This window comes from Halictus rubicundus, chromosome 3 (assembly GCF_050948215.1).
Source record: "Halictus rubicundus isolate RS-2024b chromosome 3, iyHalRubi1_principal, whole genome shotgun sequence".
NCBI lineage: Eukaryota > Metazoa > Arthropoda > Insecta > Hymenoptera > Halictidae > Halictus > Halictus rubicundus.
The window spans coordinates 11,619,466-11,640,250 of record NC_135151.1 but is presented as its reverse complement, the minus strand read 5'-3'; the positions used below and the strand labels follow the sequence as shown (position 1 = coordinate 11,640,250).

At 39.1% G+C, this 20,785-nt stretch overlaps 3 protein-coding genes across 3 annotated transcripts; 2 read left to right on the top strand and 1 right to left on the bottom strand.

Moving 5' to 3' along the window:
* Positions 1–184: 184 nt before the first annotated feature.
* On the top strand, positions 185–2,527 carry LOC143352691 (uncharacterized). The gene is made up of 4 exons (XM_076785385.1): positions 185–372; positions 828–1,101; positions 1,380–1,589; positions 1,652–2,527. The coding sequence occupies exons 1-4, from the start codon at positions 198–200 to the stop codon at positions 1,668–1,670; spliced, it is 678 nt and encodes a 225-aa protein (XP_076641500.1). The 5' UTR covers positions 185–197; the 3' UTR covers positions 1,671–2,527.
* On the bottom strand, positions 2,384–10,316 carry LOC143352686 (arylsulfatase B). Its single transcript, XM_076785380.1, has 8 exons — positions 9,893–10,316; positions 7,533–7,706; positions 5,952–6,164; positions 5,623–5,872; positions 5,031–5,210; positions 4,065–4,337; positions 2,968–3,241; positions 2,384–2,787 (listed from the first exon to the last, which is right to left on the bottom strand). Exons 1-8 carry the CDS (start codon positions 10,004–10,006, stop codon positions 2,610–2,612), a joined length of 1,656 nt encoding a protein of 551 aa, XP_076641495.1. The 5' UTR covers positions 10,007–10,316; the 3' UTR covers positions 2,384–2,609.
* Positions 10,317–11,888: 1,572 nt separating this feature from the next.
* Positions 11,889–20,373, top strand: LOC143352215 (uncharacterized). Its single transcript, XM_076784544.1, has 14 exons — positions 11,889–11,967; positions 12,051–12,317; positions 13,025–13,577; positions 14,129–14,462; positions 15,080–15,446; positions 15,939–16,498; positions 16,693–17,002; positions 17,138–17,150; positions 17,193–17,260; positions 17,529–17,599; positions 17,704–17,876; positions 17,919–18,115; positions 18,187–18,703; positions 19,133–20,373. The coding sequence occupies exons 2-14, from the start codon at positions 12,216–12,218 to the stop codon at positions 20,323–20,325; spliced, it is 4,458 nt and encodes a 1,485-aa protein (XP_076640659.1). The 5' UTR covers positions 11,889–11,967; positions 12,051–12,215; the 3' UTR covers positions 20,326–20,373.
* The last annotated feature ends 412 nt before the right edge of the window (positions 20,374–20,785 follow it).

Sequence of the window (20,785 nt, the reverse complement as noted above, 5' to 3'; positions counted from 1 at the left end):
TTGTTCGTGCGATTTTGCGATGTAGGATTCAGCCACTTTCACACCCTCTCCTTGTGATTATTGCGCGACTTCCGGACGCAACAATAACGTTCTTATTTCGAATCGCCTTGTCTGGACAAAGTCTAAGCTTCCTGTAACGATGTGTAATACTCGTCAAGCCACAATGTCCGGTTATAAAGAGACGAGACAGGAAACTTATGACCACATTGAAAAAAGCGTTTTCTGTCGTGCAGACCCCACAGCGGTACAGTCCTCGTTGGATACCAAAAATGAAAGTGATCACTGTGTCTTTGTTAATTGTTAATTTAGTATTATGGAACGTTGACTGCGCGGTACCGAAGGATGACGATATGTTTGCAGACGATGTGACAGGTACCAAAAATTTAGAATTATTTGGGTCCAAAAACATCATTATGAGCTGGAAAACTTTCAGTGTAACGCAAGTGAAATGATTTGTTGAATGCTAGGCCCAGCAAAAAAGTTTGTATCGGTTCCCTACTATCATTTTGTAAATAATTTGCGAGAATTTTCTGGACAATACCTTATAGTGCTCGTATTGTATTTAATGTTTATTTATAGAAATACTGTACGAGGGAAACAATTCTTCCTCCTCTTTTAACGAAGTTTTACACATGCTCTTTATCGTTTATCTTTCCTTTTTTGTCAGCAAAAGGAGGAAATTTGTTAGGATTAAATGATGTCGAAGTTTCTCTTTGGAATTGTCTTTTTTGTGAAACAGTTAGAAACAAAATAAATATCAACAATTGTAGAATTGATATGCAAGTAAAGGTGATTTGAAGGGAATGTTCGAACGAATTTCTCGATAGAATGCAGAGGAACGGCAATGCAGTTCAGCGCCTCAATGAAGGAAGCAAAGTGCGTGCCAAGGAAAAGTCTCGTGACGTTAACGCCAAAATTAGGATCCTTCTACATTCCTAATGTGGTGTCGGTGAACAGATGCGGAGGTTTTTGTGGTGATCATTTATCCTGCATGGCTACGGAAACCAGACTCCGGGAGTTTCTAGTTAGAAGTACTCGCAACGTTTTGTTCAGAGAGCAGAAGTGCCATCGAGTTTACGTCAAAGAACACGTACGATGCAGGTGAGACAACAAATTTTTACTCACTACCTAATTCCTCAATCCATTATACAAAAGATATTCACCCCTATCTAAATAAAGATTGAAGAACATTCTAGTATTTTTTTTTTTATAACGAACCCATCGACTGTTTCGTTTAAAAGAAAATTCGTAAATTTATCCAACGAGATTTATAGAACAGAGCCGAGTGTGCATAAAAACAAATGCAATCGATTAGCCTAATTTCAGCCTTGGACCATTCTTTTCCCCATAATTCCCCTAATTATATCTGCTGACATCAGATGCAGGTGCAGCGTGATGAAAGAACACTGCAACGAACATCAATCGTACAACGAGGACAAATGCGAATGCGAGTGCATGGACCCTTTGAGAGAGGTCGCGTGCAGTCTTGAAAAGAACATGGTCTGGAATCGGCAGAATTGCGAATGCAGCTGCGGTAAGCCGAAGGAAGAGTGCTCGACCGGGTTAGAATGGATTCCATCCCTGTGCAGGTAGGTTCAAGGTCACGTGGCATCGTGCGAACACGTTTCAAAACGTCCTCTTTGCGTTCCAGGTGTGCCAAGGTGATGTAGGTGGATCAGAATCGAGTCATTGCCACGATCTACCGCGAGGAAACATGAATTGTCAACGGGACTTCTTTTGAAATTATTCACCGTCGTACGATCTTCTTGAGACTTTGTAAAATAATTTGCAACAGGGACAAAAAATAACAGTTATTCTAAAATTTTCTACGATAAAAACCATTATTAAAAAGTTGAATATTATCGAAATTTAAGATAATCTACACAAAATATAAAGAAAACAAAATGATTAGAAAATATCGATTGTTATAGTTTTTTAATAACAGTTATTAGCGTCCAAAAAATTGGATCCTCCTCGATAACTGTTATCGACGAAGAAAAACTGTCTCGATTGTTCGAAGCAGTTATCGACGAGAAAAGTTCATTTCGATCGCTCATAACAGTTTTTAACAAACTCGATTTTAGTCGATGAAATACTTGTTATTCCATGACTTTTTTTCTTTTTGGTTACAACAGTTATGGTCCCTGATTTGCAACACAATTCTAATGATTTAAGGCTTATGCAAATTTACAAATAAATATGAACACGATTTTGATTTATTTTTCAATCGCAAAGGTGAAATGTCTTTGAAAATAGCATTCCGTTCGACTCCACTTTCTCGAAAGTTTAAAAAATTAAACACTGAGTAAAGTCTACTAGCAATAAAAGAATTATATTAACAGACGCTTCAGAATTTTTAAATAAATTGTGTCTACTTGTCGAATGAAATATAATCAGCTTGCAGTTTATTCTATCATTTACCACATAAAATTTAAATAACGGTCCACTCGCATCTTATTTCATTGTTACCCGATTGCTTGCAGACGGGAGTGGTTAAATAAACTTACGCTGCGCTGTTACGTATGTACATCAGAAATTTATCAGTACATCCAACAATTCTATGACGATCTATCACGGCAGTCCTCCACAGAAATGAGATCTCAACATCCTCACATAGCTCCCACCGAAGCGGTTTCAACATTGTTTAAATAATCGCCGAAATTGAGCCAGACGTGGTCCCAGAGCGCCGGATTCGCTCTGTCGTCCCAAGGGAGGTTCCCAGGTGGAATCGCTGTTGCATTTAGCTTCTGCAGCTCTGCCTGCAAGCGGCTGACAATGGTTGGCAATCTGGAACATCAAGAAAAAGGAGATCCACCAATGCCTTCAAGTTCTTTCCTTTAATTTGGTAAATCAGCGATTGAAAATCGGAGAATTTTTTGTGTAATTAATTTCTGAGGATTCTGCAAGCGTTAAAAAAGTTTTTGAAAACGTTCAGTCCCTAAATCAGATTAGTGCCTATTCACTTACTTGGTGGCAAGGTTGACGGTCTCGCAAGGATCGTTAATTACGTTGAAAAGACACGGGGCCTCCAGGGGCTTGCAACGTGGCACAGTCTCATTTTTAGGTGAACATTCGATCGTCACCTCCGATCGTAATCTCCGAATGTCGTCAGCTTTCAGCTGCAAACCAACGCTAACAGCTGCTCTTCCTGCTGCGCTACCTGTCACTCCTCCAACATCATAAATCGTGTCTCTTCCTGATGGCCCAAACCAGCCGTCCCACTGGCCAGCATAAGTAGTTCCTGTCAACAGTCTCCATTTTACCAGTCCGTAATAAATGCACAAAATCTGTTAAGTTGGTGCATATGAAATGTCCATTCTGTAACAGTCACCTTAAACGTAACTTTTTCCAAAATAAATCCTATTGATCAAACGGTAAATTGGTTGAAATGGGGAATTAATAAATCTTCAGGCTGTAATGATATTTCTTGATCGAAACGCTTCGTAACCACAGTTCTGCTAATTCAATTACACACTTGAATTACTTTGTATTTCAACTAGATAGTAATTCAACTTCGTCGTAACTGAATCACATAATTGAAACCTTTCAATTCATTCAATTACTGATTATTTTAATCAGACGTGTAATTGAAATACAGTATAATTAAAATACAGCTCTCCAAATTATAGCCCAGAACTTTGAAGAAGTGCAATATATTTTTATGTTTCTCTTTCAAATACTCGTTTGCTGTCTATGCGGCGTATTTTCCATTCCTCGTCCTCGTTCATAATACGTAACGCTATTTTATGTAATTTCATTACAAAGTATTTTATAATTGTACACCGATTGCAATTACGAGTTGCATTGTAATTTAATTGAATGAAGATATTGAATTATAAATTACAATACGACTGAATTACAATGCAGTTCAATTACTTTGTAATTATAATTCCTGGAGTAATTCAATTGTAATTCTGCAGAACTCTGTTCGTAACATTTGCATTTCAAAATCGGACACTGCATATGTAACAATCTAACAGAATTTACTAATACCAAAGAAAGATCGAAGCACATCGACGAAGCTTCATTGTCATCAAGGTAAATTCGAAGATGCAACTCCCTACCTTGCATCAGCTTCCACTCGCCAACGGTGATGGCAGACACGCCAAAGATGTCATCAATATTATGCAAGACAGTGTTCCGGGGTCCCTGGGTGTTGTCTCGAAGAGCCTGCCACATGTCGAAGCCATCGATATCGTGCAAATTCGATTGATTGCCTCCGACAGCAGACATCAGGGTCGGTAGCCAATCAGTGACGTGGAAGTATGTCTTGCTAACCGCCCCGTGGTGCTTCAACCGCTTGGCTGACCATATCAGACCAGCTCCCCTAACACCGCCTATCAAAGACACGTTATTTATTACTCAAAATGTTACGCGTGCTTTCCCAATTCACAGGCTGCGAAGACTGCCAAAAGAATTTGCTAAATATTTCTTGTTAATTCCCTTTAAATCGAAAAGAAATTCTACTTTATCAATATTTAGCCATTGGAGAACACGTGGATATACAATCAATATTTTTCCCTAGAAGAGTACAAACATCGTAGGTGTTCTAATCATTGTAATCGTAAAATAAATCGCAGTGCACAGGGGTCACTTAGGAGTGTCTATCATTTTTAAATAATTTCAGTAAACCGAAATTAATACATTGATAACCAGACTGCGGATTTTATGCATTTATGACAAAAATGGGTAACCACAATTTAAAGTAGTGAACATATTGAAATGATTTAAGGATATCAGCGTATCGGTTTCAACTGAATAAAATAATTAAAAGGAGAAATAAATTTTTATTTCGCTCGTGCGTCTTGCAATCGATGCTAAACACTTTTTATTTTCTATAAAGATCCGCAGTGTATTGGTAACTCTCCAATTCTTTTAATCTTTCTCCCGTTACAAACTGCAGCTACTCATTTTTGTGATAAATTCATAAAATCCGCAGTCTACTTGTAAAATAAAAATAATTATACTGTTGCTGCAATAAGGTCGTCGTACGTTTTAATTTTGGTAGCAGCAGACACAAGATTACTTACCTTCCCAAAGAGTATTCTTTCCGCCCTTAAGCGGCCAATTGGAGGCAGCGTTTTGGTTGAAACCCGATGGAGCACCGCCGTTATCCGTGGAGAATATGATTATGCTGTTTTGCAGCATCCCCTTTTTGCGCAACGCGTCCACCACGCGGCCGATTGATTCGTCTAACACCGTTAGCATACCTGAAATTCTCATACCCATTATTTTCTATGATACTGTACTATTGGGACTGCGGATCATTATGCGAAATAAAAATTGTTGGCATTAATTGCAAGAAACAGTAACCGTATAGACTTTTCTTCTTTTGAAAACCATACGTTCCCAAAATTCTTTGAATGTTTCCAATCTTTTCGCACCAACTTGTTTCCGTCGTAAAAGCATAAAATCCGCAATCTAATTATTATTATTATTAGAGATAGATATTAATCAACGAATGGTAACAAGCAGCAAATTCCGAGAGCACAAAAGAGTAGGGAACATGTACAAAGAGTATTAAAAAAGTATTACGGTGGCTAGAATATCTTGAATAATTCGCAGGAATAAGACAAAGAATAATTGTCGTTTATTCTAATTCTTAGAACATCGTTCGTTTACCAGCGAAGCGTCTGCGATTGTAATCGGAGATGTCGTTGAACTTTGCGACCTTGTGATCAGGGGCTGGCAAAGGGTTGTAGGGATTCCCAGAGTGCACTGCAGCGTGAGCAAGGTAGAGAAACATGGGGCGACTGGTATTGTGAGCGTCGATCAGTTTCTCAGCCTCCTTGGTGAAAATGTCTGTGGAATATTGACCATGAAGGTCCCATGCTGGGTCCAGGCCTCTTCTCATGTCCAGGCCCCAGTAAGGCTGTGTTAAAATTCAGAAAACAATGTTTCTCATTAAAGTCATGAATTCTTTTACAGTTTTCGTTAATTCAATGACTCACGGATTCAACGGCGGAGTGGTCGAAATAATCATGATGGCCGCTCCAGAAGCCGAGATGAGAATCGAATCCTCTGTAAGTCGGTGTGTACTCTTTCGTGTAAAATCCCAGGTGCCATTTTCCAACGATGTGAGTACTGTAACCGAGCTCGCTAAGGTATTCAGGAAGAAGTTTCTCATGGAGGGGAAGTCCTCTTGGCTCGGCACACTTCAGCACCTATTATAGTAAACATTGTAAAATTATTTATGAAATCAGCAAATGGAAAAATACCGCAAATTTTAATCTACCGAATGATTCGCGTTGCGTAAGGTGAGAAAGCCAAAGGTCGCCTTTCTCCATTCTTACGCCGCACCGCGTCGCCGGGAAGAGGAAATACTGCGCGCCGAAAGTTATGGCAAATGCGTAGAAAAATACAATCTATCTCGTTTTATTTTTGCATTGTGTCAGTTTAATTAATTGCAAATGTAGAACGTGTTACATTACGTTGAATAAGATGGAAGAATTGAAGAATAATCAATTTTAAGAACTTTGGAAACTTTGCGTTGCATCTGTCAATGTGATAAATTGTACGGTACAACATATTGATCGGTTTGCAATAATTTGCGCACACCAGGCAGCAGTGTAAATGGGTTAACAGTTAATAAGGCTTAACAGTGTAAAACGGCGGACCGATTAAACGTTTGTATAGTAAATGCTCCAACAAAGACTACGAGCTACCAGAACTGTTTAATCGCCCCATGAAATGCACAACGCTCACAAAAGACGACAACAAAAGAATAATATTCTCTGACAGTGCTGTTACAGAACCAATCTGATTTAACAACAATTTCTAGAGCAACCTTTAAAATTTGATCTGAAACAAACAAACCTAAACACATTAAAACTCGAGTCTCAAAGAGGCAAGATTTCAAAAATTTCAAAAGAGACTTCTATTCCTATAAAATATAAGTAAACCGACGGTATTAACAGTATAAAAATTGAAGAAATATACTAAAATATCGTCGACGTGGACTCCCCCCTTGTTTCCCTAAGAAAATTCACATTTCTTTGCAAATCTGAACAGTATAACCATTGAGAAAACGTGCGATAAGATCATTTGTTGTATCGGAGAACAGTATAAAAATGAAATAACGAACAAAATAAACACTTTTGAACTCGATTGTAAAAAACAGAAGGCAGGCGATAATGTAGTATACTTCTTTGCTTAATCATTTTAATAAGCCGACAATGATGTAACAATATTCTTAAATTCTTCTAATGTCTTCTCAGTTTTGTATTTCATCGATTTTTGCCATAAATGCATAAAATCTTAAAATTCTCTAATGTATTATACTTCTTTGCTTAATCATTTTAATAAGCCGACAATGATGTAACAATATTCTTAAATTCTTCTAATGTCTTCTCAGTTTTGTATTTCACCTATTTTTATCATAAACGCATAAAATCTTTCGATGTTCCAGATTAGATTAGATTAGAGGCCTCTAAACCAATGTCAATGTTTCCATTTATGAGGTCGTTGAAAACTATTGCGACTATTAGCGTAGACAACATCTGTTTCACCAGGTGTCAACACCATCCACCTACCCCGTGTTGCATTCCAGTACGAATGGCATGCTTGCCAGTCATTATAGCACTCCGCGACGGTGTGCAGATCGGGCTGACATAATACCGGTCCAGGATAAGTCCAGAGTATGCGAGTGCGTCGATGTTTGGCGTTGGAATCTGCCCGGATCCGTGAAACCCGACATCGTTCCATCCCTGCGAATTTCTTCAATTTGAAAACCTACATTCGACTTGCTTACACATTTATACAAATATGAAAATACTATTACTAAACGAGATTATTTTTAAACGAGGCTAATCGATGCTTTACTGACTGGAGTGAATTCTCGATATATGTCAACAACACGGGTCTTGCCAGCGTCATGTATCGTCCAGGAGACATACCCGAGCCGTATTAAGTTTACCCTCACAGTGGCCCCACACGCGGTATACCCCGCGGTAGTGGGGATAATTCCGCGACGTTTATCATCCAGGCCTTGGCGACATATACAGGGTGTCCCAGTTTTTTCCGGCCAAATTTTGCCAGCGTGTTCTACACGCAAAAGTAAGAAAAAAATGTTATATGAACATATGCTCTTAAATGTTTCATTAAGCAGTTATAACTAATAATACAAAATTATAATGAACTGGCATTTTATCGACACAGCATACGAACGTATAATGAATATCCCTATTTGTGTTTACATAAACTCTTATGTTTACTTGCTGAAGTTTTACTTTCACAACTCCCCAGACGTAAAAATCCAATGGCGTGAGATCTGGTGATCTTGGAGGTCATGAAATGCATATCATAAAAATGCATGTCAGCGTATTTATGATTGGAAAATTCTCGTAGCATCTCGATATGAAGTCGTAAAGCGTACAAAACATTATTAGCTCGTAGAAATCCATGTCGATATCAACTTCTTCAGCAAGTAAACATAGGAGTTTATGTAAACGCAAATAGTATTCATTATACGTTCGTATGCTGTGTCGAGGAAATGCCAATTCATTATCATTTTGTATTATTAGTTAACTCCTTAATAAAACATTTAAGAGCATATGTTCATATAACATTTTTTTCTTGCTTTTGCGTGTAGAACACACTGGCAAGGATCGGCCGGAAAAAACTGGGACACGCTGTATAAAGAAATCACTGTATAATACTTTTATTTGGCTCCATAAAAGTTGCTATTCCTTGGCAATAAAATTGATTGTTAAAGAACAATTTTCGTGGCAAAACATAATTGGTTGTATAAGAATTTTTATACTTGGATGACCTTTCATAATTTCAGTTCTGTAAAAACAGGATTGGCTTTATGAGAATGTGTATTCTTTAAAGACAGAATTGGTTCCATTCGAATATTTATTCTTTGTAAACATAAATGGCTACATGACAATTTCCAGTCTTTGACAACTAATCTGGTACCAAAGAATATGATGCAAATTGAAAAGCTCAGGGTAACAAACGGACAGCTCGATTTAGACATGATTGCCCACTTAGATTTTCCAATCGTTCGGAGCAAGAAACAGTCAGAGCGACTGTAAACATTCGGGGCAGCAAACGGTCACCTATAGTCGTACGAGTACGAGTGCATATTCATTTCACGACAGTGAACGTGTTGACAACAGTGCCAAAGTAAGAAAAAGAAAACGAAATCCAGAGAATTGGTTATGAAGTAGGAGAAAGAAAGCAAATTTAGAATGACAAAGCTATATTACTGTGCGTAATAAAGAAAACCCAGCATGGCAAATCGGCGATCCTTGTGAATGCAAATAATAATGTTTTAGTAAATTTACAAATGAAGAGACTGAAGATATTTAAAGATTTTCATGCCTTCGAGGATAAAGTCGCACAAGATGCGTACATTTTAGGTCTCATTCAAACGACAAATATCCAGAAAGTATAATGACAACTATGTTTTCACAAGAATCATTTTTTAATATTCTAAAATGCAAGGTACGTGCTATTTTTTAATAATGATGAAAATGCTAAACGTGAGCGACCAGAAGAAACCGATAAGATTCGCAATGAAATTTCGTCTAAACGAAGAACAACAATAAATTTTTGGGAGAATTTCATCTCGTTCGGGGCAACAGTCATAAACAACTCATGACACGACCGTTTGTTGCCCTGAGCTCTTCAATTGTTATTCTTTGAAAATAAAATTGCTTTCATAAGAATTTCCATTCTTGATCAACTTCAATTTTCACTTATTTAGATCCGATTAGAAAATCGACGCTTTTTCGAAGAAAATATTAAAAACAACGTCTAGAAAAATTGATAAACAAATATCAGGATAAACGTTCGATGAAGTCCCCCCGAAACCATCGAACAGAAAAACAAAGAATCCGGACACACTTGTAAATAAATAATATCGGCTTGTGGGACAGCGTCTCACCAAATCGTCCGCCAAAATGAAAACAACATGCGGTTGATCATCGGCTCTCGCACACCGGCTGGTTATCAAAACGATCAGCGACAACCACTGAACTACTTCCCGTACTTCAATCATCCTGAAGGATCCGCAACCTCAGGACAATCTCCTTCGAACCACTTTCCTCTTGCGACTATTGTTCTCGTTCGGTTAACGCTCGAACCGCGTCGTTTCTCACGATCACTATCTCGAATTTCTTTCGCGATCGCTGAACTTCTTGCTAATAATCGATTGAAGATTTCCAGACTGTTTTCAGGTGATTATTTCATTCGAAGTTTGTATAAACGCGAAGGTCCATTTCGCTGGTCAACGAAATCGGCTCGAGAGACGAGCACTGGGGCCAGCGGCCGGTGCTCAACTGTTATGGTCTCGTCTTCTTTTATGGTGGGGGCGACTCTGTTCGCTGTGTTGCTTGTTTGACGGTCCGTCTACGCTTCGTGGACAAGATAGCGAAGAGTTCGGTCGTTGACGCCGTGAAATTTGAATCTAATTAGCGGCAACAAGGTCGAGAACCTGCCGTGGACGCCGATAGAACTGTAGCCATAGTACGTGTATAGGAAAGCCGGGAATCCAGTGAAGAAAAGATAATTCCAAGATGGTTGACACGGCAGACCTTCATTGTAATACCTTACTAAAACATATAGAACAAACATTTGTACCTCAAGTATACTTTATATATTGATTATTTCATGATAAAATGCCAAATTTTATTAGCCAAGCGTTGGCACTGTCCTTACGGTTCGTGGATTGACGAGCATAGCTTATACATCTTTGGTACCTGTGACGTCACGTGTTCCTTTATCTTTTCTTCAAGGGAAATTATCTGATCTATAAGTATACAGTCGGGGACGATATTAAGTGAACACTCTTAAAAGTCGCATAGCTTTTTTAAAATTGGTCCAAATTACTTGCATTCTTCTTTAGATGTTAGTCCGACTAGTTTGCTAGGCAATGAGTAAACAAAAATTTCTTTAAATTGCAATTGGTTGAAATGATAACAGAAAATGAAAAAATGACGATTTTTCAACTTATTTATCTGAGCCTTCAACGATAATTTAAGAAATGTGTTTTGTATCGTCCCCAACTGTATATGGTATAAGGATGGAACTCGCGACGCCATATTGTCGCTGGCACGACATTCTGGATGGCTTTCAACCCTGCAGAGATCATTAAAAATCATTGACACCTCGAGTGTCGAAACTCTCCAGACATAGGAGAGGGAATTATCTGTTCGGACATTTAAAATTCATTTTTAAATTTTATTAAGGTCTACAAGATGCAAGTATGTTGAAAACAATCTGTTAGTTTCATAGACTTTCAGTCTCTATTTTATTCAGACGTTACAGATTTATTGAACCTGAAGAAGGACTCGCGAATGGGAGAGTGAAATGTTTGTTTAAATTTTAATAGATCAAGGTATCACGATTAGACTGTGGATCTTTATGCAAAATAAAAATTTTCTACCTAAACTGCTACACACTGGAACGAAGTAGACAGTTATCTAATTATCTTAGTTAGTTATAATTATTTATCTAATAAAGACATCTAATTTTGTTACTGTTTGAAATTACGCTCACTCTTTTTTGTCATAAATGCATAAAATCCGCTGCCTAATCATGATAAACGTATCACATTCAATTAATTAACGGCATAAAAATATGGGGTAAAACTATGAAGACTAACGACAACGATGTATTACTGAACGTCATAGAAAATTCTTGGTATTGTCATGATTGACACTGTTGAACAGCGTGAAAATGGCGAGTATTATCTACCTGCAGGAATCAAAATGGAAATGAGTCGATTTAGATTGCTATCCGAGTTAATGGACACCTTCTGTAAAAGGGATCGGACACCATTTGACGAAAGGGCTGGCCACTATGTATGAAAATGACTGTCACCTTGTATAAAAAGGAGGAACTTTGAGCACAGGTGCCAGTGTCCACCTTGTTCCTTAACCATGATTAACGATGTGAGAAGTTCCAGCAGAACTTTTGCGTGCGTTTAATGATTGCAAGTCGATAATAACAAGTGCAAAGGTACTGCAAAATAAGCGAAAGCTTCTAAAGTCATAGTTCAGTTAGTTATGGGAATTGAGTCTCATTGTCGTCACTTGACACAGTGCAGCCCAGGGCAACGACAACTCAATTTGCTCGATCAAGTTCAAGACGTTAGTACTGCGAAATTAGCTGGGCACTTTGCATTCGAGACAGGTTGCGTTAATTCTGCGAATTAACATAACCAGTTTTCGAGAGACGTGTACGTAGTCAAGGAAAACTGGGAAAACATGTCTGGTGACGATTGGAGCACTTTTTCGACGATAGTCACGTTGATGATTAATGCGACGACTGACTGCAAGATCACTTATGATGACTTGATAGAGAAAACGGTATGCTAATCATAGTAAATCTTTGAGTTTGAATATGCAATGTGAAAGTATGTTCCTTGTTTGTAGTGTGAGCTATATTCTAGCTGATAATTGTGTTAGCAGATTAGCGTGATTCAAGATGCCATTGAGAAACTTGTCGTTTCTACTTTGTCAACTGCAAGCGAGAGTGATGAAAACATTTATTTAAACCATAACTACTGCCTCTATAGTCACCAATCCAATTCCTTGTGAACACTGTGTTCACGGGACCCGTCAAAATGTTTTTAATATTTTTAATTTATAATTATTAAGATTCTAAAGACACATCCATGAGGAACTGTTCAACAAATTTATTTCTTTGCATATATGTTGTTTAAAAAAAAAATTGGCTAAAAATTTGGGCAGCACATTTTTGTTATTTTTATAAAGTAATGTAAAATACAGTGAGTTCTCGATATATGACATACCCCGAGCTGCGTTATGTTTACACTCCTCGGCGTTCGAGGTCTCTCGAGCTTCTTGGCCCCTCACGGGGTATACCCTGCGGTGGTGGGGATAATTCCGCGACGTTTATCATCCAAGCCTTGGCGACATATATAGAGAAATGCACTGCAGTCACTTCTAGTGCTCCGTAAACTTAGTGTTAATGTAAAAACAATTTTCCCATCATGTTTAGATAACAATTTTCACGAGTTGCGCAACAAAGATGATTCTATCTTCATTTTTAGATGAAGATTTTCCGAGACTGCACAGTGTTCGATAAAGACGATGCTCTTCTGCTAGCAGGAGAATATGAAGAGTTTCTCGAAAAGCCGACCTTGAAGGACTTACCGATTGCCCTAATCGCAGAATCAGAGTTCTCAGTATTCGATCTATTCACTCTAAGCAGATACTCGTTCGCAGTGTTCAAGCAGTTCCATTTCCTGCACCTACTATGGAAACTAAACCAGTTTCTAGTGGTTGCCTCCACGCAGCCATTGCTGAGACTGCTCCTGCAAAGGATAAAGGACTCTACCTGGTCCAATTCTAATGGCTACCATATTCTGATAGACAAGAAGACAGAGGTCCATGGATGTGCGAATGCTTACCAATTTCTTTGGGCTGCCTGGGAATACGATCTTGCCTCTACAATCTTCTTGTGCATCGATCCTGCTGATGGGTTGATGATCTATACTTATAATCCTTATTCTAGTAAAGCTCCTGATGGGTGGGTCAAGGCGGGACAATTTAGGGGACAGGCTGGACATCCTTGGGTGCTTTTCAAGAGAAACTACCGTGATGGTAATTAATTTATTATTTGGTTTTTTGAGTGGAAGTACCTTTTGATTGAGTAGTGGTGTTTTAATTCACATGAGACTTTGATCATTTTTTTTTCGGGACCCTTATAGTCTTTCAATCTGTTCGAAATTTTTTTATAGGACAGATTTAACATTGAGTTACATGTACAAAAATGTTCGGCATCGTTCCTTCGTTTTTAATGTTTTTAAAAATTGCCCAAGTTGACGATTCTTTGAGCTGTGTACAACCTCTTATCAATTATTGATACGATCAAATAGGACTTTGACAATTTTTTTCTGGACCCTTATAGTCTTCGAGTCTGTTCGAAATTTTTTTCTAAGACAGATTGAACATTTGGTTACGTGTAGAAAAATTTGCAACATCGTCCTTTTATTTACAATATTTTTTAAAATTGTCGGTGCAGCAGCTAAGAAAAATTCCGAAATAAAATGGATCATCGAAGTTGGTCAAACGTCTGCGTTTACACTAACAGTCAGGAGATCATTCTGTAAGATCGATGAATTATACTGTCATAAAGTTAGCCTTGATTCCAGGTCCAAGGATGTGCGAGGGTCTGTGGTTCGACAAAACGACGGATCTAAATGGGTACGAGGTCAGACTGAACGCGATCGAGTTTAAGCCCCACCTAAGCATAGATCCCGATAAGCCAGGCTTGGACAGATTCACCGGCGACAACAGTGAGATCGTGAAAATCGTGTTCGACAAGCTCAACGTGACCTTGAACGTGGACGTGCATAATGGCACCGCTTACGAGCTCGGCGGTGTCGGGTCTCACGGGAACGTAGTGGGAATGCTGGCCGACGTGGCCAATGGTGAAGTGGACATGGGCATGAACGTGAGAAGCTTGCACGCGATGTGGAAAATCTGGTGCGAGTTCCCTTTGATTTGAACAATGATAATTTGCTTCCTCTGTTCCATTGAAAGGTCCCTTTCTCCCCTTTCACACCATAGACAAAATTAAGTGACCGAGATTCTACGATAACTTTGAAATGGTACTCTGTTTCCACAAAGTGTCATGTTAGGGTTTTTTAAAAAATTCTGTAGATATTTAATGAACTAAGATTTTGCAATGAAAAAATTAGTGTAAGTTGCCCGAAGTGTGCACTTTTAGACATGGCGATCGTTTAGGAAAAAGGTACTCTCGTTTTTTCTGAAAAAATTTGTAAAGCTGATGTTCTCCTTGACTGCTTCTCTCAGGCAACGAAGTACGATTTTAGATTTTTTTCGAAACATTCTGAAAAAATTGATTGAGCTATGATATTGCAATAAACAAATTTGTACAAGTTGTACAGAGTGTTTACTTTCGGATAAGGTACACGTTTAAAAGTTGAGTCCATTAATTTATTCAGAAAAAATTAGGAGATACGTGTCAATTCATGAAAATTATCGGCGTGCTTTTGTAGGTGACAAAAGGAATTCTTTACTTGTCTTGTCTATTATAGAATCGTTCAAAAAATTGAGAATCTACGTGCACGTGTGTTTAGGCATACCTACCCTCACGGACAAGACGGTCTTTGCGTGATCACGCAGCGATCAGGCGAAATTTCCGAGTACATGAAGATTCTGTCTTTCATGTCGCCGGAAGTGATCACAGGGAACGTCATAGTCTTCCTGATCGCACTACTAGTACTCGCTAAACACGAAGGTGTTCAATCAGCGAGTTTAGACCTAATTCGCTTGCTGACTTGCGTGTCTATGCGTCGAATGCCGCAGTGCTCCGCCTACAGGATTTTCTTCAGCAACGTGTTCCTGCTGTTTCTAATCATAAACGCTTTGCTGCAAAGCCATTGGGCTTCGTTGCTGACTGTACCTGTCTCTCGACATAATATCAGAACCGCGGAGGACCTCAAGGTAGCAAAATCCTTTCAGTAGTTATCAAACGATCGTATTTAGTTAACGCTTCACTAGTTAACTAGCTCCACACGAGTTAAAGTTTCTACGGGAAATTTTTAAGATTTTGCAACAGAAAAGTTCCTGCAAGTAGTACAATGAATGCACTTTTAATTCTGCTAATTGTTTAAAAAAAGGCACCCGCTAATATTCTCCGAAAAAATTCCTAAAGATCACGTTCTTCTAGATCTCTAACCCGGAAAGCTCTAACAGATCTAACCAGGAGAAAGCGGTCATTCAGATGTTTGTTAATATTTTGCAACAGAAAAATGCCTAAAAGTAGCTTAATATCTGCACTATCAAACAAGCCAACGGTGAAAACATAGCATCTATTCAATTTCCCGGAAAAATTCTTAAAGATCAGATTTCTTCAGATCGTCAACCATTGACCGCTGAATTGTTTCTGGAGAAATTGATTGTAAAATTTTAGAGGCTCGTTTTAATTTCGCACAGGCTTCAAACTACAAGATATACGGATCCAGGTTCTTCGCGGAGTACATATACGATCCAGAGCTCCGATCTCGTTTCCACGGTGTCGATTATTATTACGAGTGCAAGCAGAAGGTTCTTCGGTCACGGCACTCCGCTTGTTTCGACGATTGTCTTCACCTGTACGTGGGATGCAACGAGGAGGGCCTGCACCGATCAAACAGGGTACAGCAAAGTGTGCAGGTGTACGCGACCCGGGAAAATTGGCCGTTGTTCAACCGCGTGTCGGATCTGATACGAGGCGCCGTCGAGGCCGGCCTGGTCAAGATGTGGAGGAAACGAAACCTGCGGAAGATAGTCCTCAAGTGGAAACGGAAGCGGTTGAACGATAAGAGGCAGTTCAGGACGCTGAAAGTCAAGCACATCACGTTCAGCTTTTGCATACTCGCGATCGGACACTCTTGCGCCGCTGCGGTTTTCGTCGGCGAGATTATCGTCGCACGATATCGGAGCTGGAAAGAAGAAAGGAGACATTTTGCAAGGCTCAAGCGAGAGACTCGACCCTCGCATACTTTGGAAAAATCGTTCCGGAAATGATCATCCTGTAGTTTCCACTCGGATTCATTTTTCGGATGAGCTTGGGTTTCGTGTCTCACACAAAACAAAACGCGATCAAATCTGATCAAATGTGTACAGACTCCAAATCATATTACACATCTTAGTAGAAATGAAGTATATGAAATATTCAGTGCTTGCTAATACTAATATTCACAGATAGTTGTCAGTTGGATTTTTTCACTGTTTTCGTGTTACGGTTCGCGAGTTGTGTAGCCAGGGAAATTATTAGAGCAACAATTCAAGCTCTACTTTACGCGGCTTACTTTTTAAGTTCCTGCAAGCATCTTTCGCGGTCAGTAGCTCTCAGGCCAGGGAAGAAGACTACCGGCAGTCTTCAGGTAGATCATATCAAGATCGATCCTCAGAAAGAGAAGAAATACTCGTCAACACTACACATGGTACCAGCTACAATCACCTGTACTCTACCACTAGAACTACATTTTTGTTCTATTTTGTTCTATTTTGTATATGTACACGTGTAACATTGTAATTTACTTGGTCAGAAATAAAGAATATTAATTACAGCGGTCAATGTGTTCTTCTTTCTCCACCCTGGACAGGAATATTCGTTATTAGAATGTAATTAACGTCTTCGAAAATTTCAGAAAATTTCAGAAAGTGAGGAGAATTACGGGTGAATTAGGCGAGGATTAAGTTTAGGAGAATATGGTAGTAAAAGAGATGGCACGAAAATTTGGTGCCATCTCTTTTTCTATAATGTTCTCCTAGTAGAAATTCGACAAATTTTCGAAAATTCCGAAAAATCAAACTTTGTATTAGGAGAATATGATATCGAAGGAGGTGGCACGAAATTCAGTAGTATAAGTCAACGACAAATCAGACCGTCAACACTTTCCAAAAATTTTCGAAAATCGAATTTTCTATTAGGAGAATATGATATTGAAATTGGTGGCACGAAATTCAGTAGTATAAGTCAATGATAAGTCAGAACGTCAAAATTTTCCGAAATTTTTAGAAAATCGAATTTTCTTTTAGGAGAATATGACATTGAAAGAGGGGGCTCTCAAGCTTAATTGTTTAAATAATGGTTTCTTTGCTTATAAAATGTATGTTGCTTTTTCCCGATCCTTTTCCTTCCCTAGATTGTTTATTGAATTTATCCAGTTCAATCTGTGTTATCAATATTTTATAAAATCGATAGAAAATAAAGTAAAAAGTTCCTAGTGTTAAAGATTATGATCTTGAGCTATTTGCATTCATTCATCATATTCTACGAAATAATTTGGATTTTGTTACCGCATAGTACGCAGAAAGCCCTGTGGGATTTAGAAGTCTATAATCAAGAAAGGAAGATGTCCATGATTAGACATAGAAAATTGCTTGGTAAATGTTGAAGTAAGCTAATACAAATAAATTGTACTATAGTAGCGAAGCTCTGTCAGTCTCTTGCCAGTCTTCTGTCAGTCTTCTTTAAAAACTGTATACGGAAACATCATGGAATTTGTCCAACAATGAACAGTAAGAATAACCTTCTAGCATTGATAATATATGCTCATACTCTATTGGCTCAATCGAGGCTAAAAATTGAGTTGGATCAATTTGGAGCTCTCACAGAAGTGTTGGTAAAGTCTATTCAGTTTTCTGAAAAAATTATTGCACAGATACTTTCACTGACTGTACCTTCTATTCACAGACAACAGTGTTGAGCAATTGCAACGCATCACACCAAAACACTGTCAGTGTCTTAACGAGTACGAACACTGTCATAAAATGGCCGAAAGAGTTCCTGAAATCAGTCTCCATAATCAACATCAACGACATAAAACAATTTCCCTATAGAACAAACTTGGATCAAAATCTACACACGTTTTTAATCACCGTACCCTCCACATATCATTTAAAGAACATCATTACAACATTAAGAGGTACAAGTTTATGGAACCCTTCTGCTCTGTACATAATCATGGACGATCGGACGACACAAGCTAGCTGCAAAAATGCTTATCAATTTCTGAAAATCATGTGGGAGGAAGAACTACTGTCATCGACGTTCGCGTGCATTGATAATCAAAGTAATAATTATAGAATGTATACCTTCAACCCTTTCACTTCTTGGGCGCCGAAATCGTGGCAACTAGTAACTGAAAATGACAATCCTGAGAATCATCATGAGAATCGTTGGACTCTGTTGTCGCAGAAATTGGACCCAGGTTCGTAACAATACACTCATACAATTATACAATTATGAACTATTAAACTTAACTGCACTATCATTTTCCTGATTTTCCAAAGAAATACAGTGATTTCTCTATATGTGTCACGAAGACCTCGATGATATATGTCGCGGAGTTATGGCGGCGGCCTCGGACGCCGAGTAGTGTTTTAAACATAACACAGCTCGGGTATGTCTCCTAGACAATATACGACGCTTGCAAGACCCGCGTTGCTGACATATATCAAGAATTCACTGTATAACGCATTTCACAAGCACCGTTTATCATCTAAGAATTGAATAAGAAACTTATTCTCTAGCTTCCACAAAACTGCACAGATTGCAGGCACAGGAGTCAATTCAATATTTAATTAACACTCTTCGAGTAATATTCTCAATGACTATGAAATAATTCCAACATCCACAGGTCGATTGAACTGCGACAGCCTGAGTTTTCCCAAAACAAGGACACTAGGTGGTCACACGATCAGAGCAATAGCCCTGGACAGTCCCCCAAGCTTACGGATCGATCCTGAAATAAAAGGTCTCGCGAAACTAAGCGGCCTAGACGGCTGGCTAGCCAGAATAATCTGGCAGAAGCTAAACGCGACTGTACACCTAACCGTGATCCTAAACACCACTCACTACTACGAGTTCCTGCCGCTCGTGTCAACAGGGGTCTACGATCTACTCTTGAACAGCCAGTACATCTTCAACAAGCCTAACACGACGACCACTTACCCCGTCCAGAACTCAGGGATAAGCATCCTGACCAGATACCCTGAAGACGAGACAACCTACAATAAGATCCTCAAGTTCATGAACCCTATGTTCGTTCTAGCAATCGCCATAGTATGCTTAGGCACTGTGGTGTTCCTGGGAGTCTTCCTTCATCGAGGGATCGTAGACGCAAGCTTAGAAGTGGTGAGAATGACGCTGACTATCTCGATGATGAGGTTCCCTGAGAGAAGCGCCTTCAGGATCTATCTGGTCACAGTGTTCCTGCTGTTCATGCTAACTTCCTCGAGCTTCCAGAGCAACCTGTCCTCGTTGCTAACGTCGCCCAGTCCTAGATTGACTGTAGACTCCACGGAAGAATTGATAGAGTCCGAGTTCTCCCTCTATACTTATCACATGTACAAAAATGCGATTTTCGACGATACACTGTTCTCGAGAACGACGACCGTGAACCATTGGGATTGCAGCGAGGAAGTGAAGGTTCACGTGAACGCAGCATGCGTTGCTGATAGAACAGAGTTGCTCAGGATTGCTTTCGAAAAGAACCTGTACCTGTCGAAGCACAGGATACAGACCTTGTTCACCGCCTTCGTTGTTAGGCCAGATTGGCTGATGAAAGATAGGGTTAGCGATTTGTTGATGCACCTGTCGGATGGAGGATTGATCACCTTCTGGTGGGAGAAGTCGGTGGATACTTACCTGAGGAAGTGGATGAAGAAGGTGGACGATAGGAAAAGGAGGTATCAAGTGATGAAGCTGAAGGGTCTCGACTTTGCGTTTTATATTCTCGTTTTGGGCCTTGGGAGTGGTGTGTTGGCGTTTCTGGTGGAGATTGGTACGTGGAGGTGGAAAAGGAGGGTTAGAGAAGACAATAGGAGGTAGTCGGTTATGGTTGCTTGTTTGTATTGAACAGGTGTTCTTGAAGAGATTTGTTGTTTTAACTCGTTCAGCGACGTGACATTTTTGGATCTTCTTTTCGAATCTCTGGACTCTCGAGGTCATTATTTTAGGGGATTTCAAGGTCATCGGAACATTTTTGAATGGTATACTATATTCTTTTTTGGACGGTCTTGTAGAGCGTGAAAAGACGGGTCCAACGAGTATAATGAACGTACTTCTGATCATTCAATTTCCAAATATTCGTGTCTGAAAGAATCAATTATGTTAGCTTTCAGACACAAGTATCCCGAGATTGAATGATTAGAAGCGTATGGTCATTATAGTCGTTGGACTCGTCTTTTCACGTTCTATAAGAAGATCCGAGAAAAAATACCACTTGGAACAGTACAATTATGACCTGAAAAATTGTATTATGGAATTGTATTGTATTATAAATAGGACA

Bases quoted from the DNA above. Each gene is read 5' to 3' on its own strand.
- LOC143352691 (XM_076785385.1), top strand. From the start codon at position 198: ATGACCACATTGAAAAAAGCGTTTTCTGTCGTGCAGACCCCACAGCGG. The intron at 373-827 runs GTACCAAAAATT...ATTTCTCGATAG, and splicing joins GTTTGCAGACGATGTGACAG to AATGCAGAGGAACGGCAATG. The intron at 1,102-1,379 runs GTGAGACAACAA...TGCTGACATCAG, and splicing joins AAAGAACACGTACGATGCAG to ATGCAGGTGCAGCGTGATGA.
- LOC143352686 (XM_076785380.1), bottom strand. From the start codon at position 10,006: ATGATTGAAGTACGGGAAGTAGTTCAGTGGTTGTCGCTGATCGTTTTG. The intron at 6,165-7,532 runs GTAGGTGGATGG...TTACTATAATAG, and splicing joins GTACTGGAATGCAACACGGG to GTGCTGAAGTGTGCCGAGCC. The intron at 2,788-2,967 runs GTAAGTGAATAG...TTGATGTTCCAG, and splicing joins ACCGTCAACCTTGCCACCAA to ATTGCCAACCATTGTCAGCC.
- LOC143352215 (XM_076784544.1), top strand. From the start codon at position 12,216: ATGTCTGGTGACGATTGGAGCACTTTTTCGACGATAGTCACGTTGATG. The intron at 17,261-17,528 runs GTAGAAATTCGA...ATTTTCTTTTAG, and splicing joins TTTTCTATAATGTTCTCCTA to GAGAATATGACATTGAAAGA. The intron at 17,600-17,703 runs GTATGTTGCTTT...TAGAAAATAAAG, and splicing joins GGTTTCTTTGCTTATAAAAT to TAAAAAGTTCCTAGTGTTAA.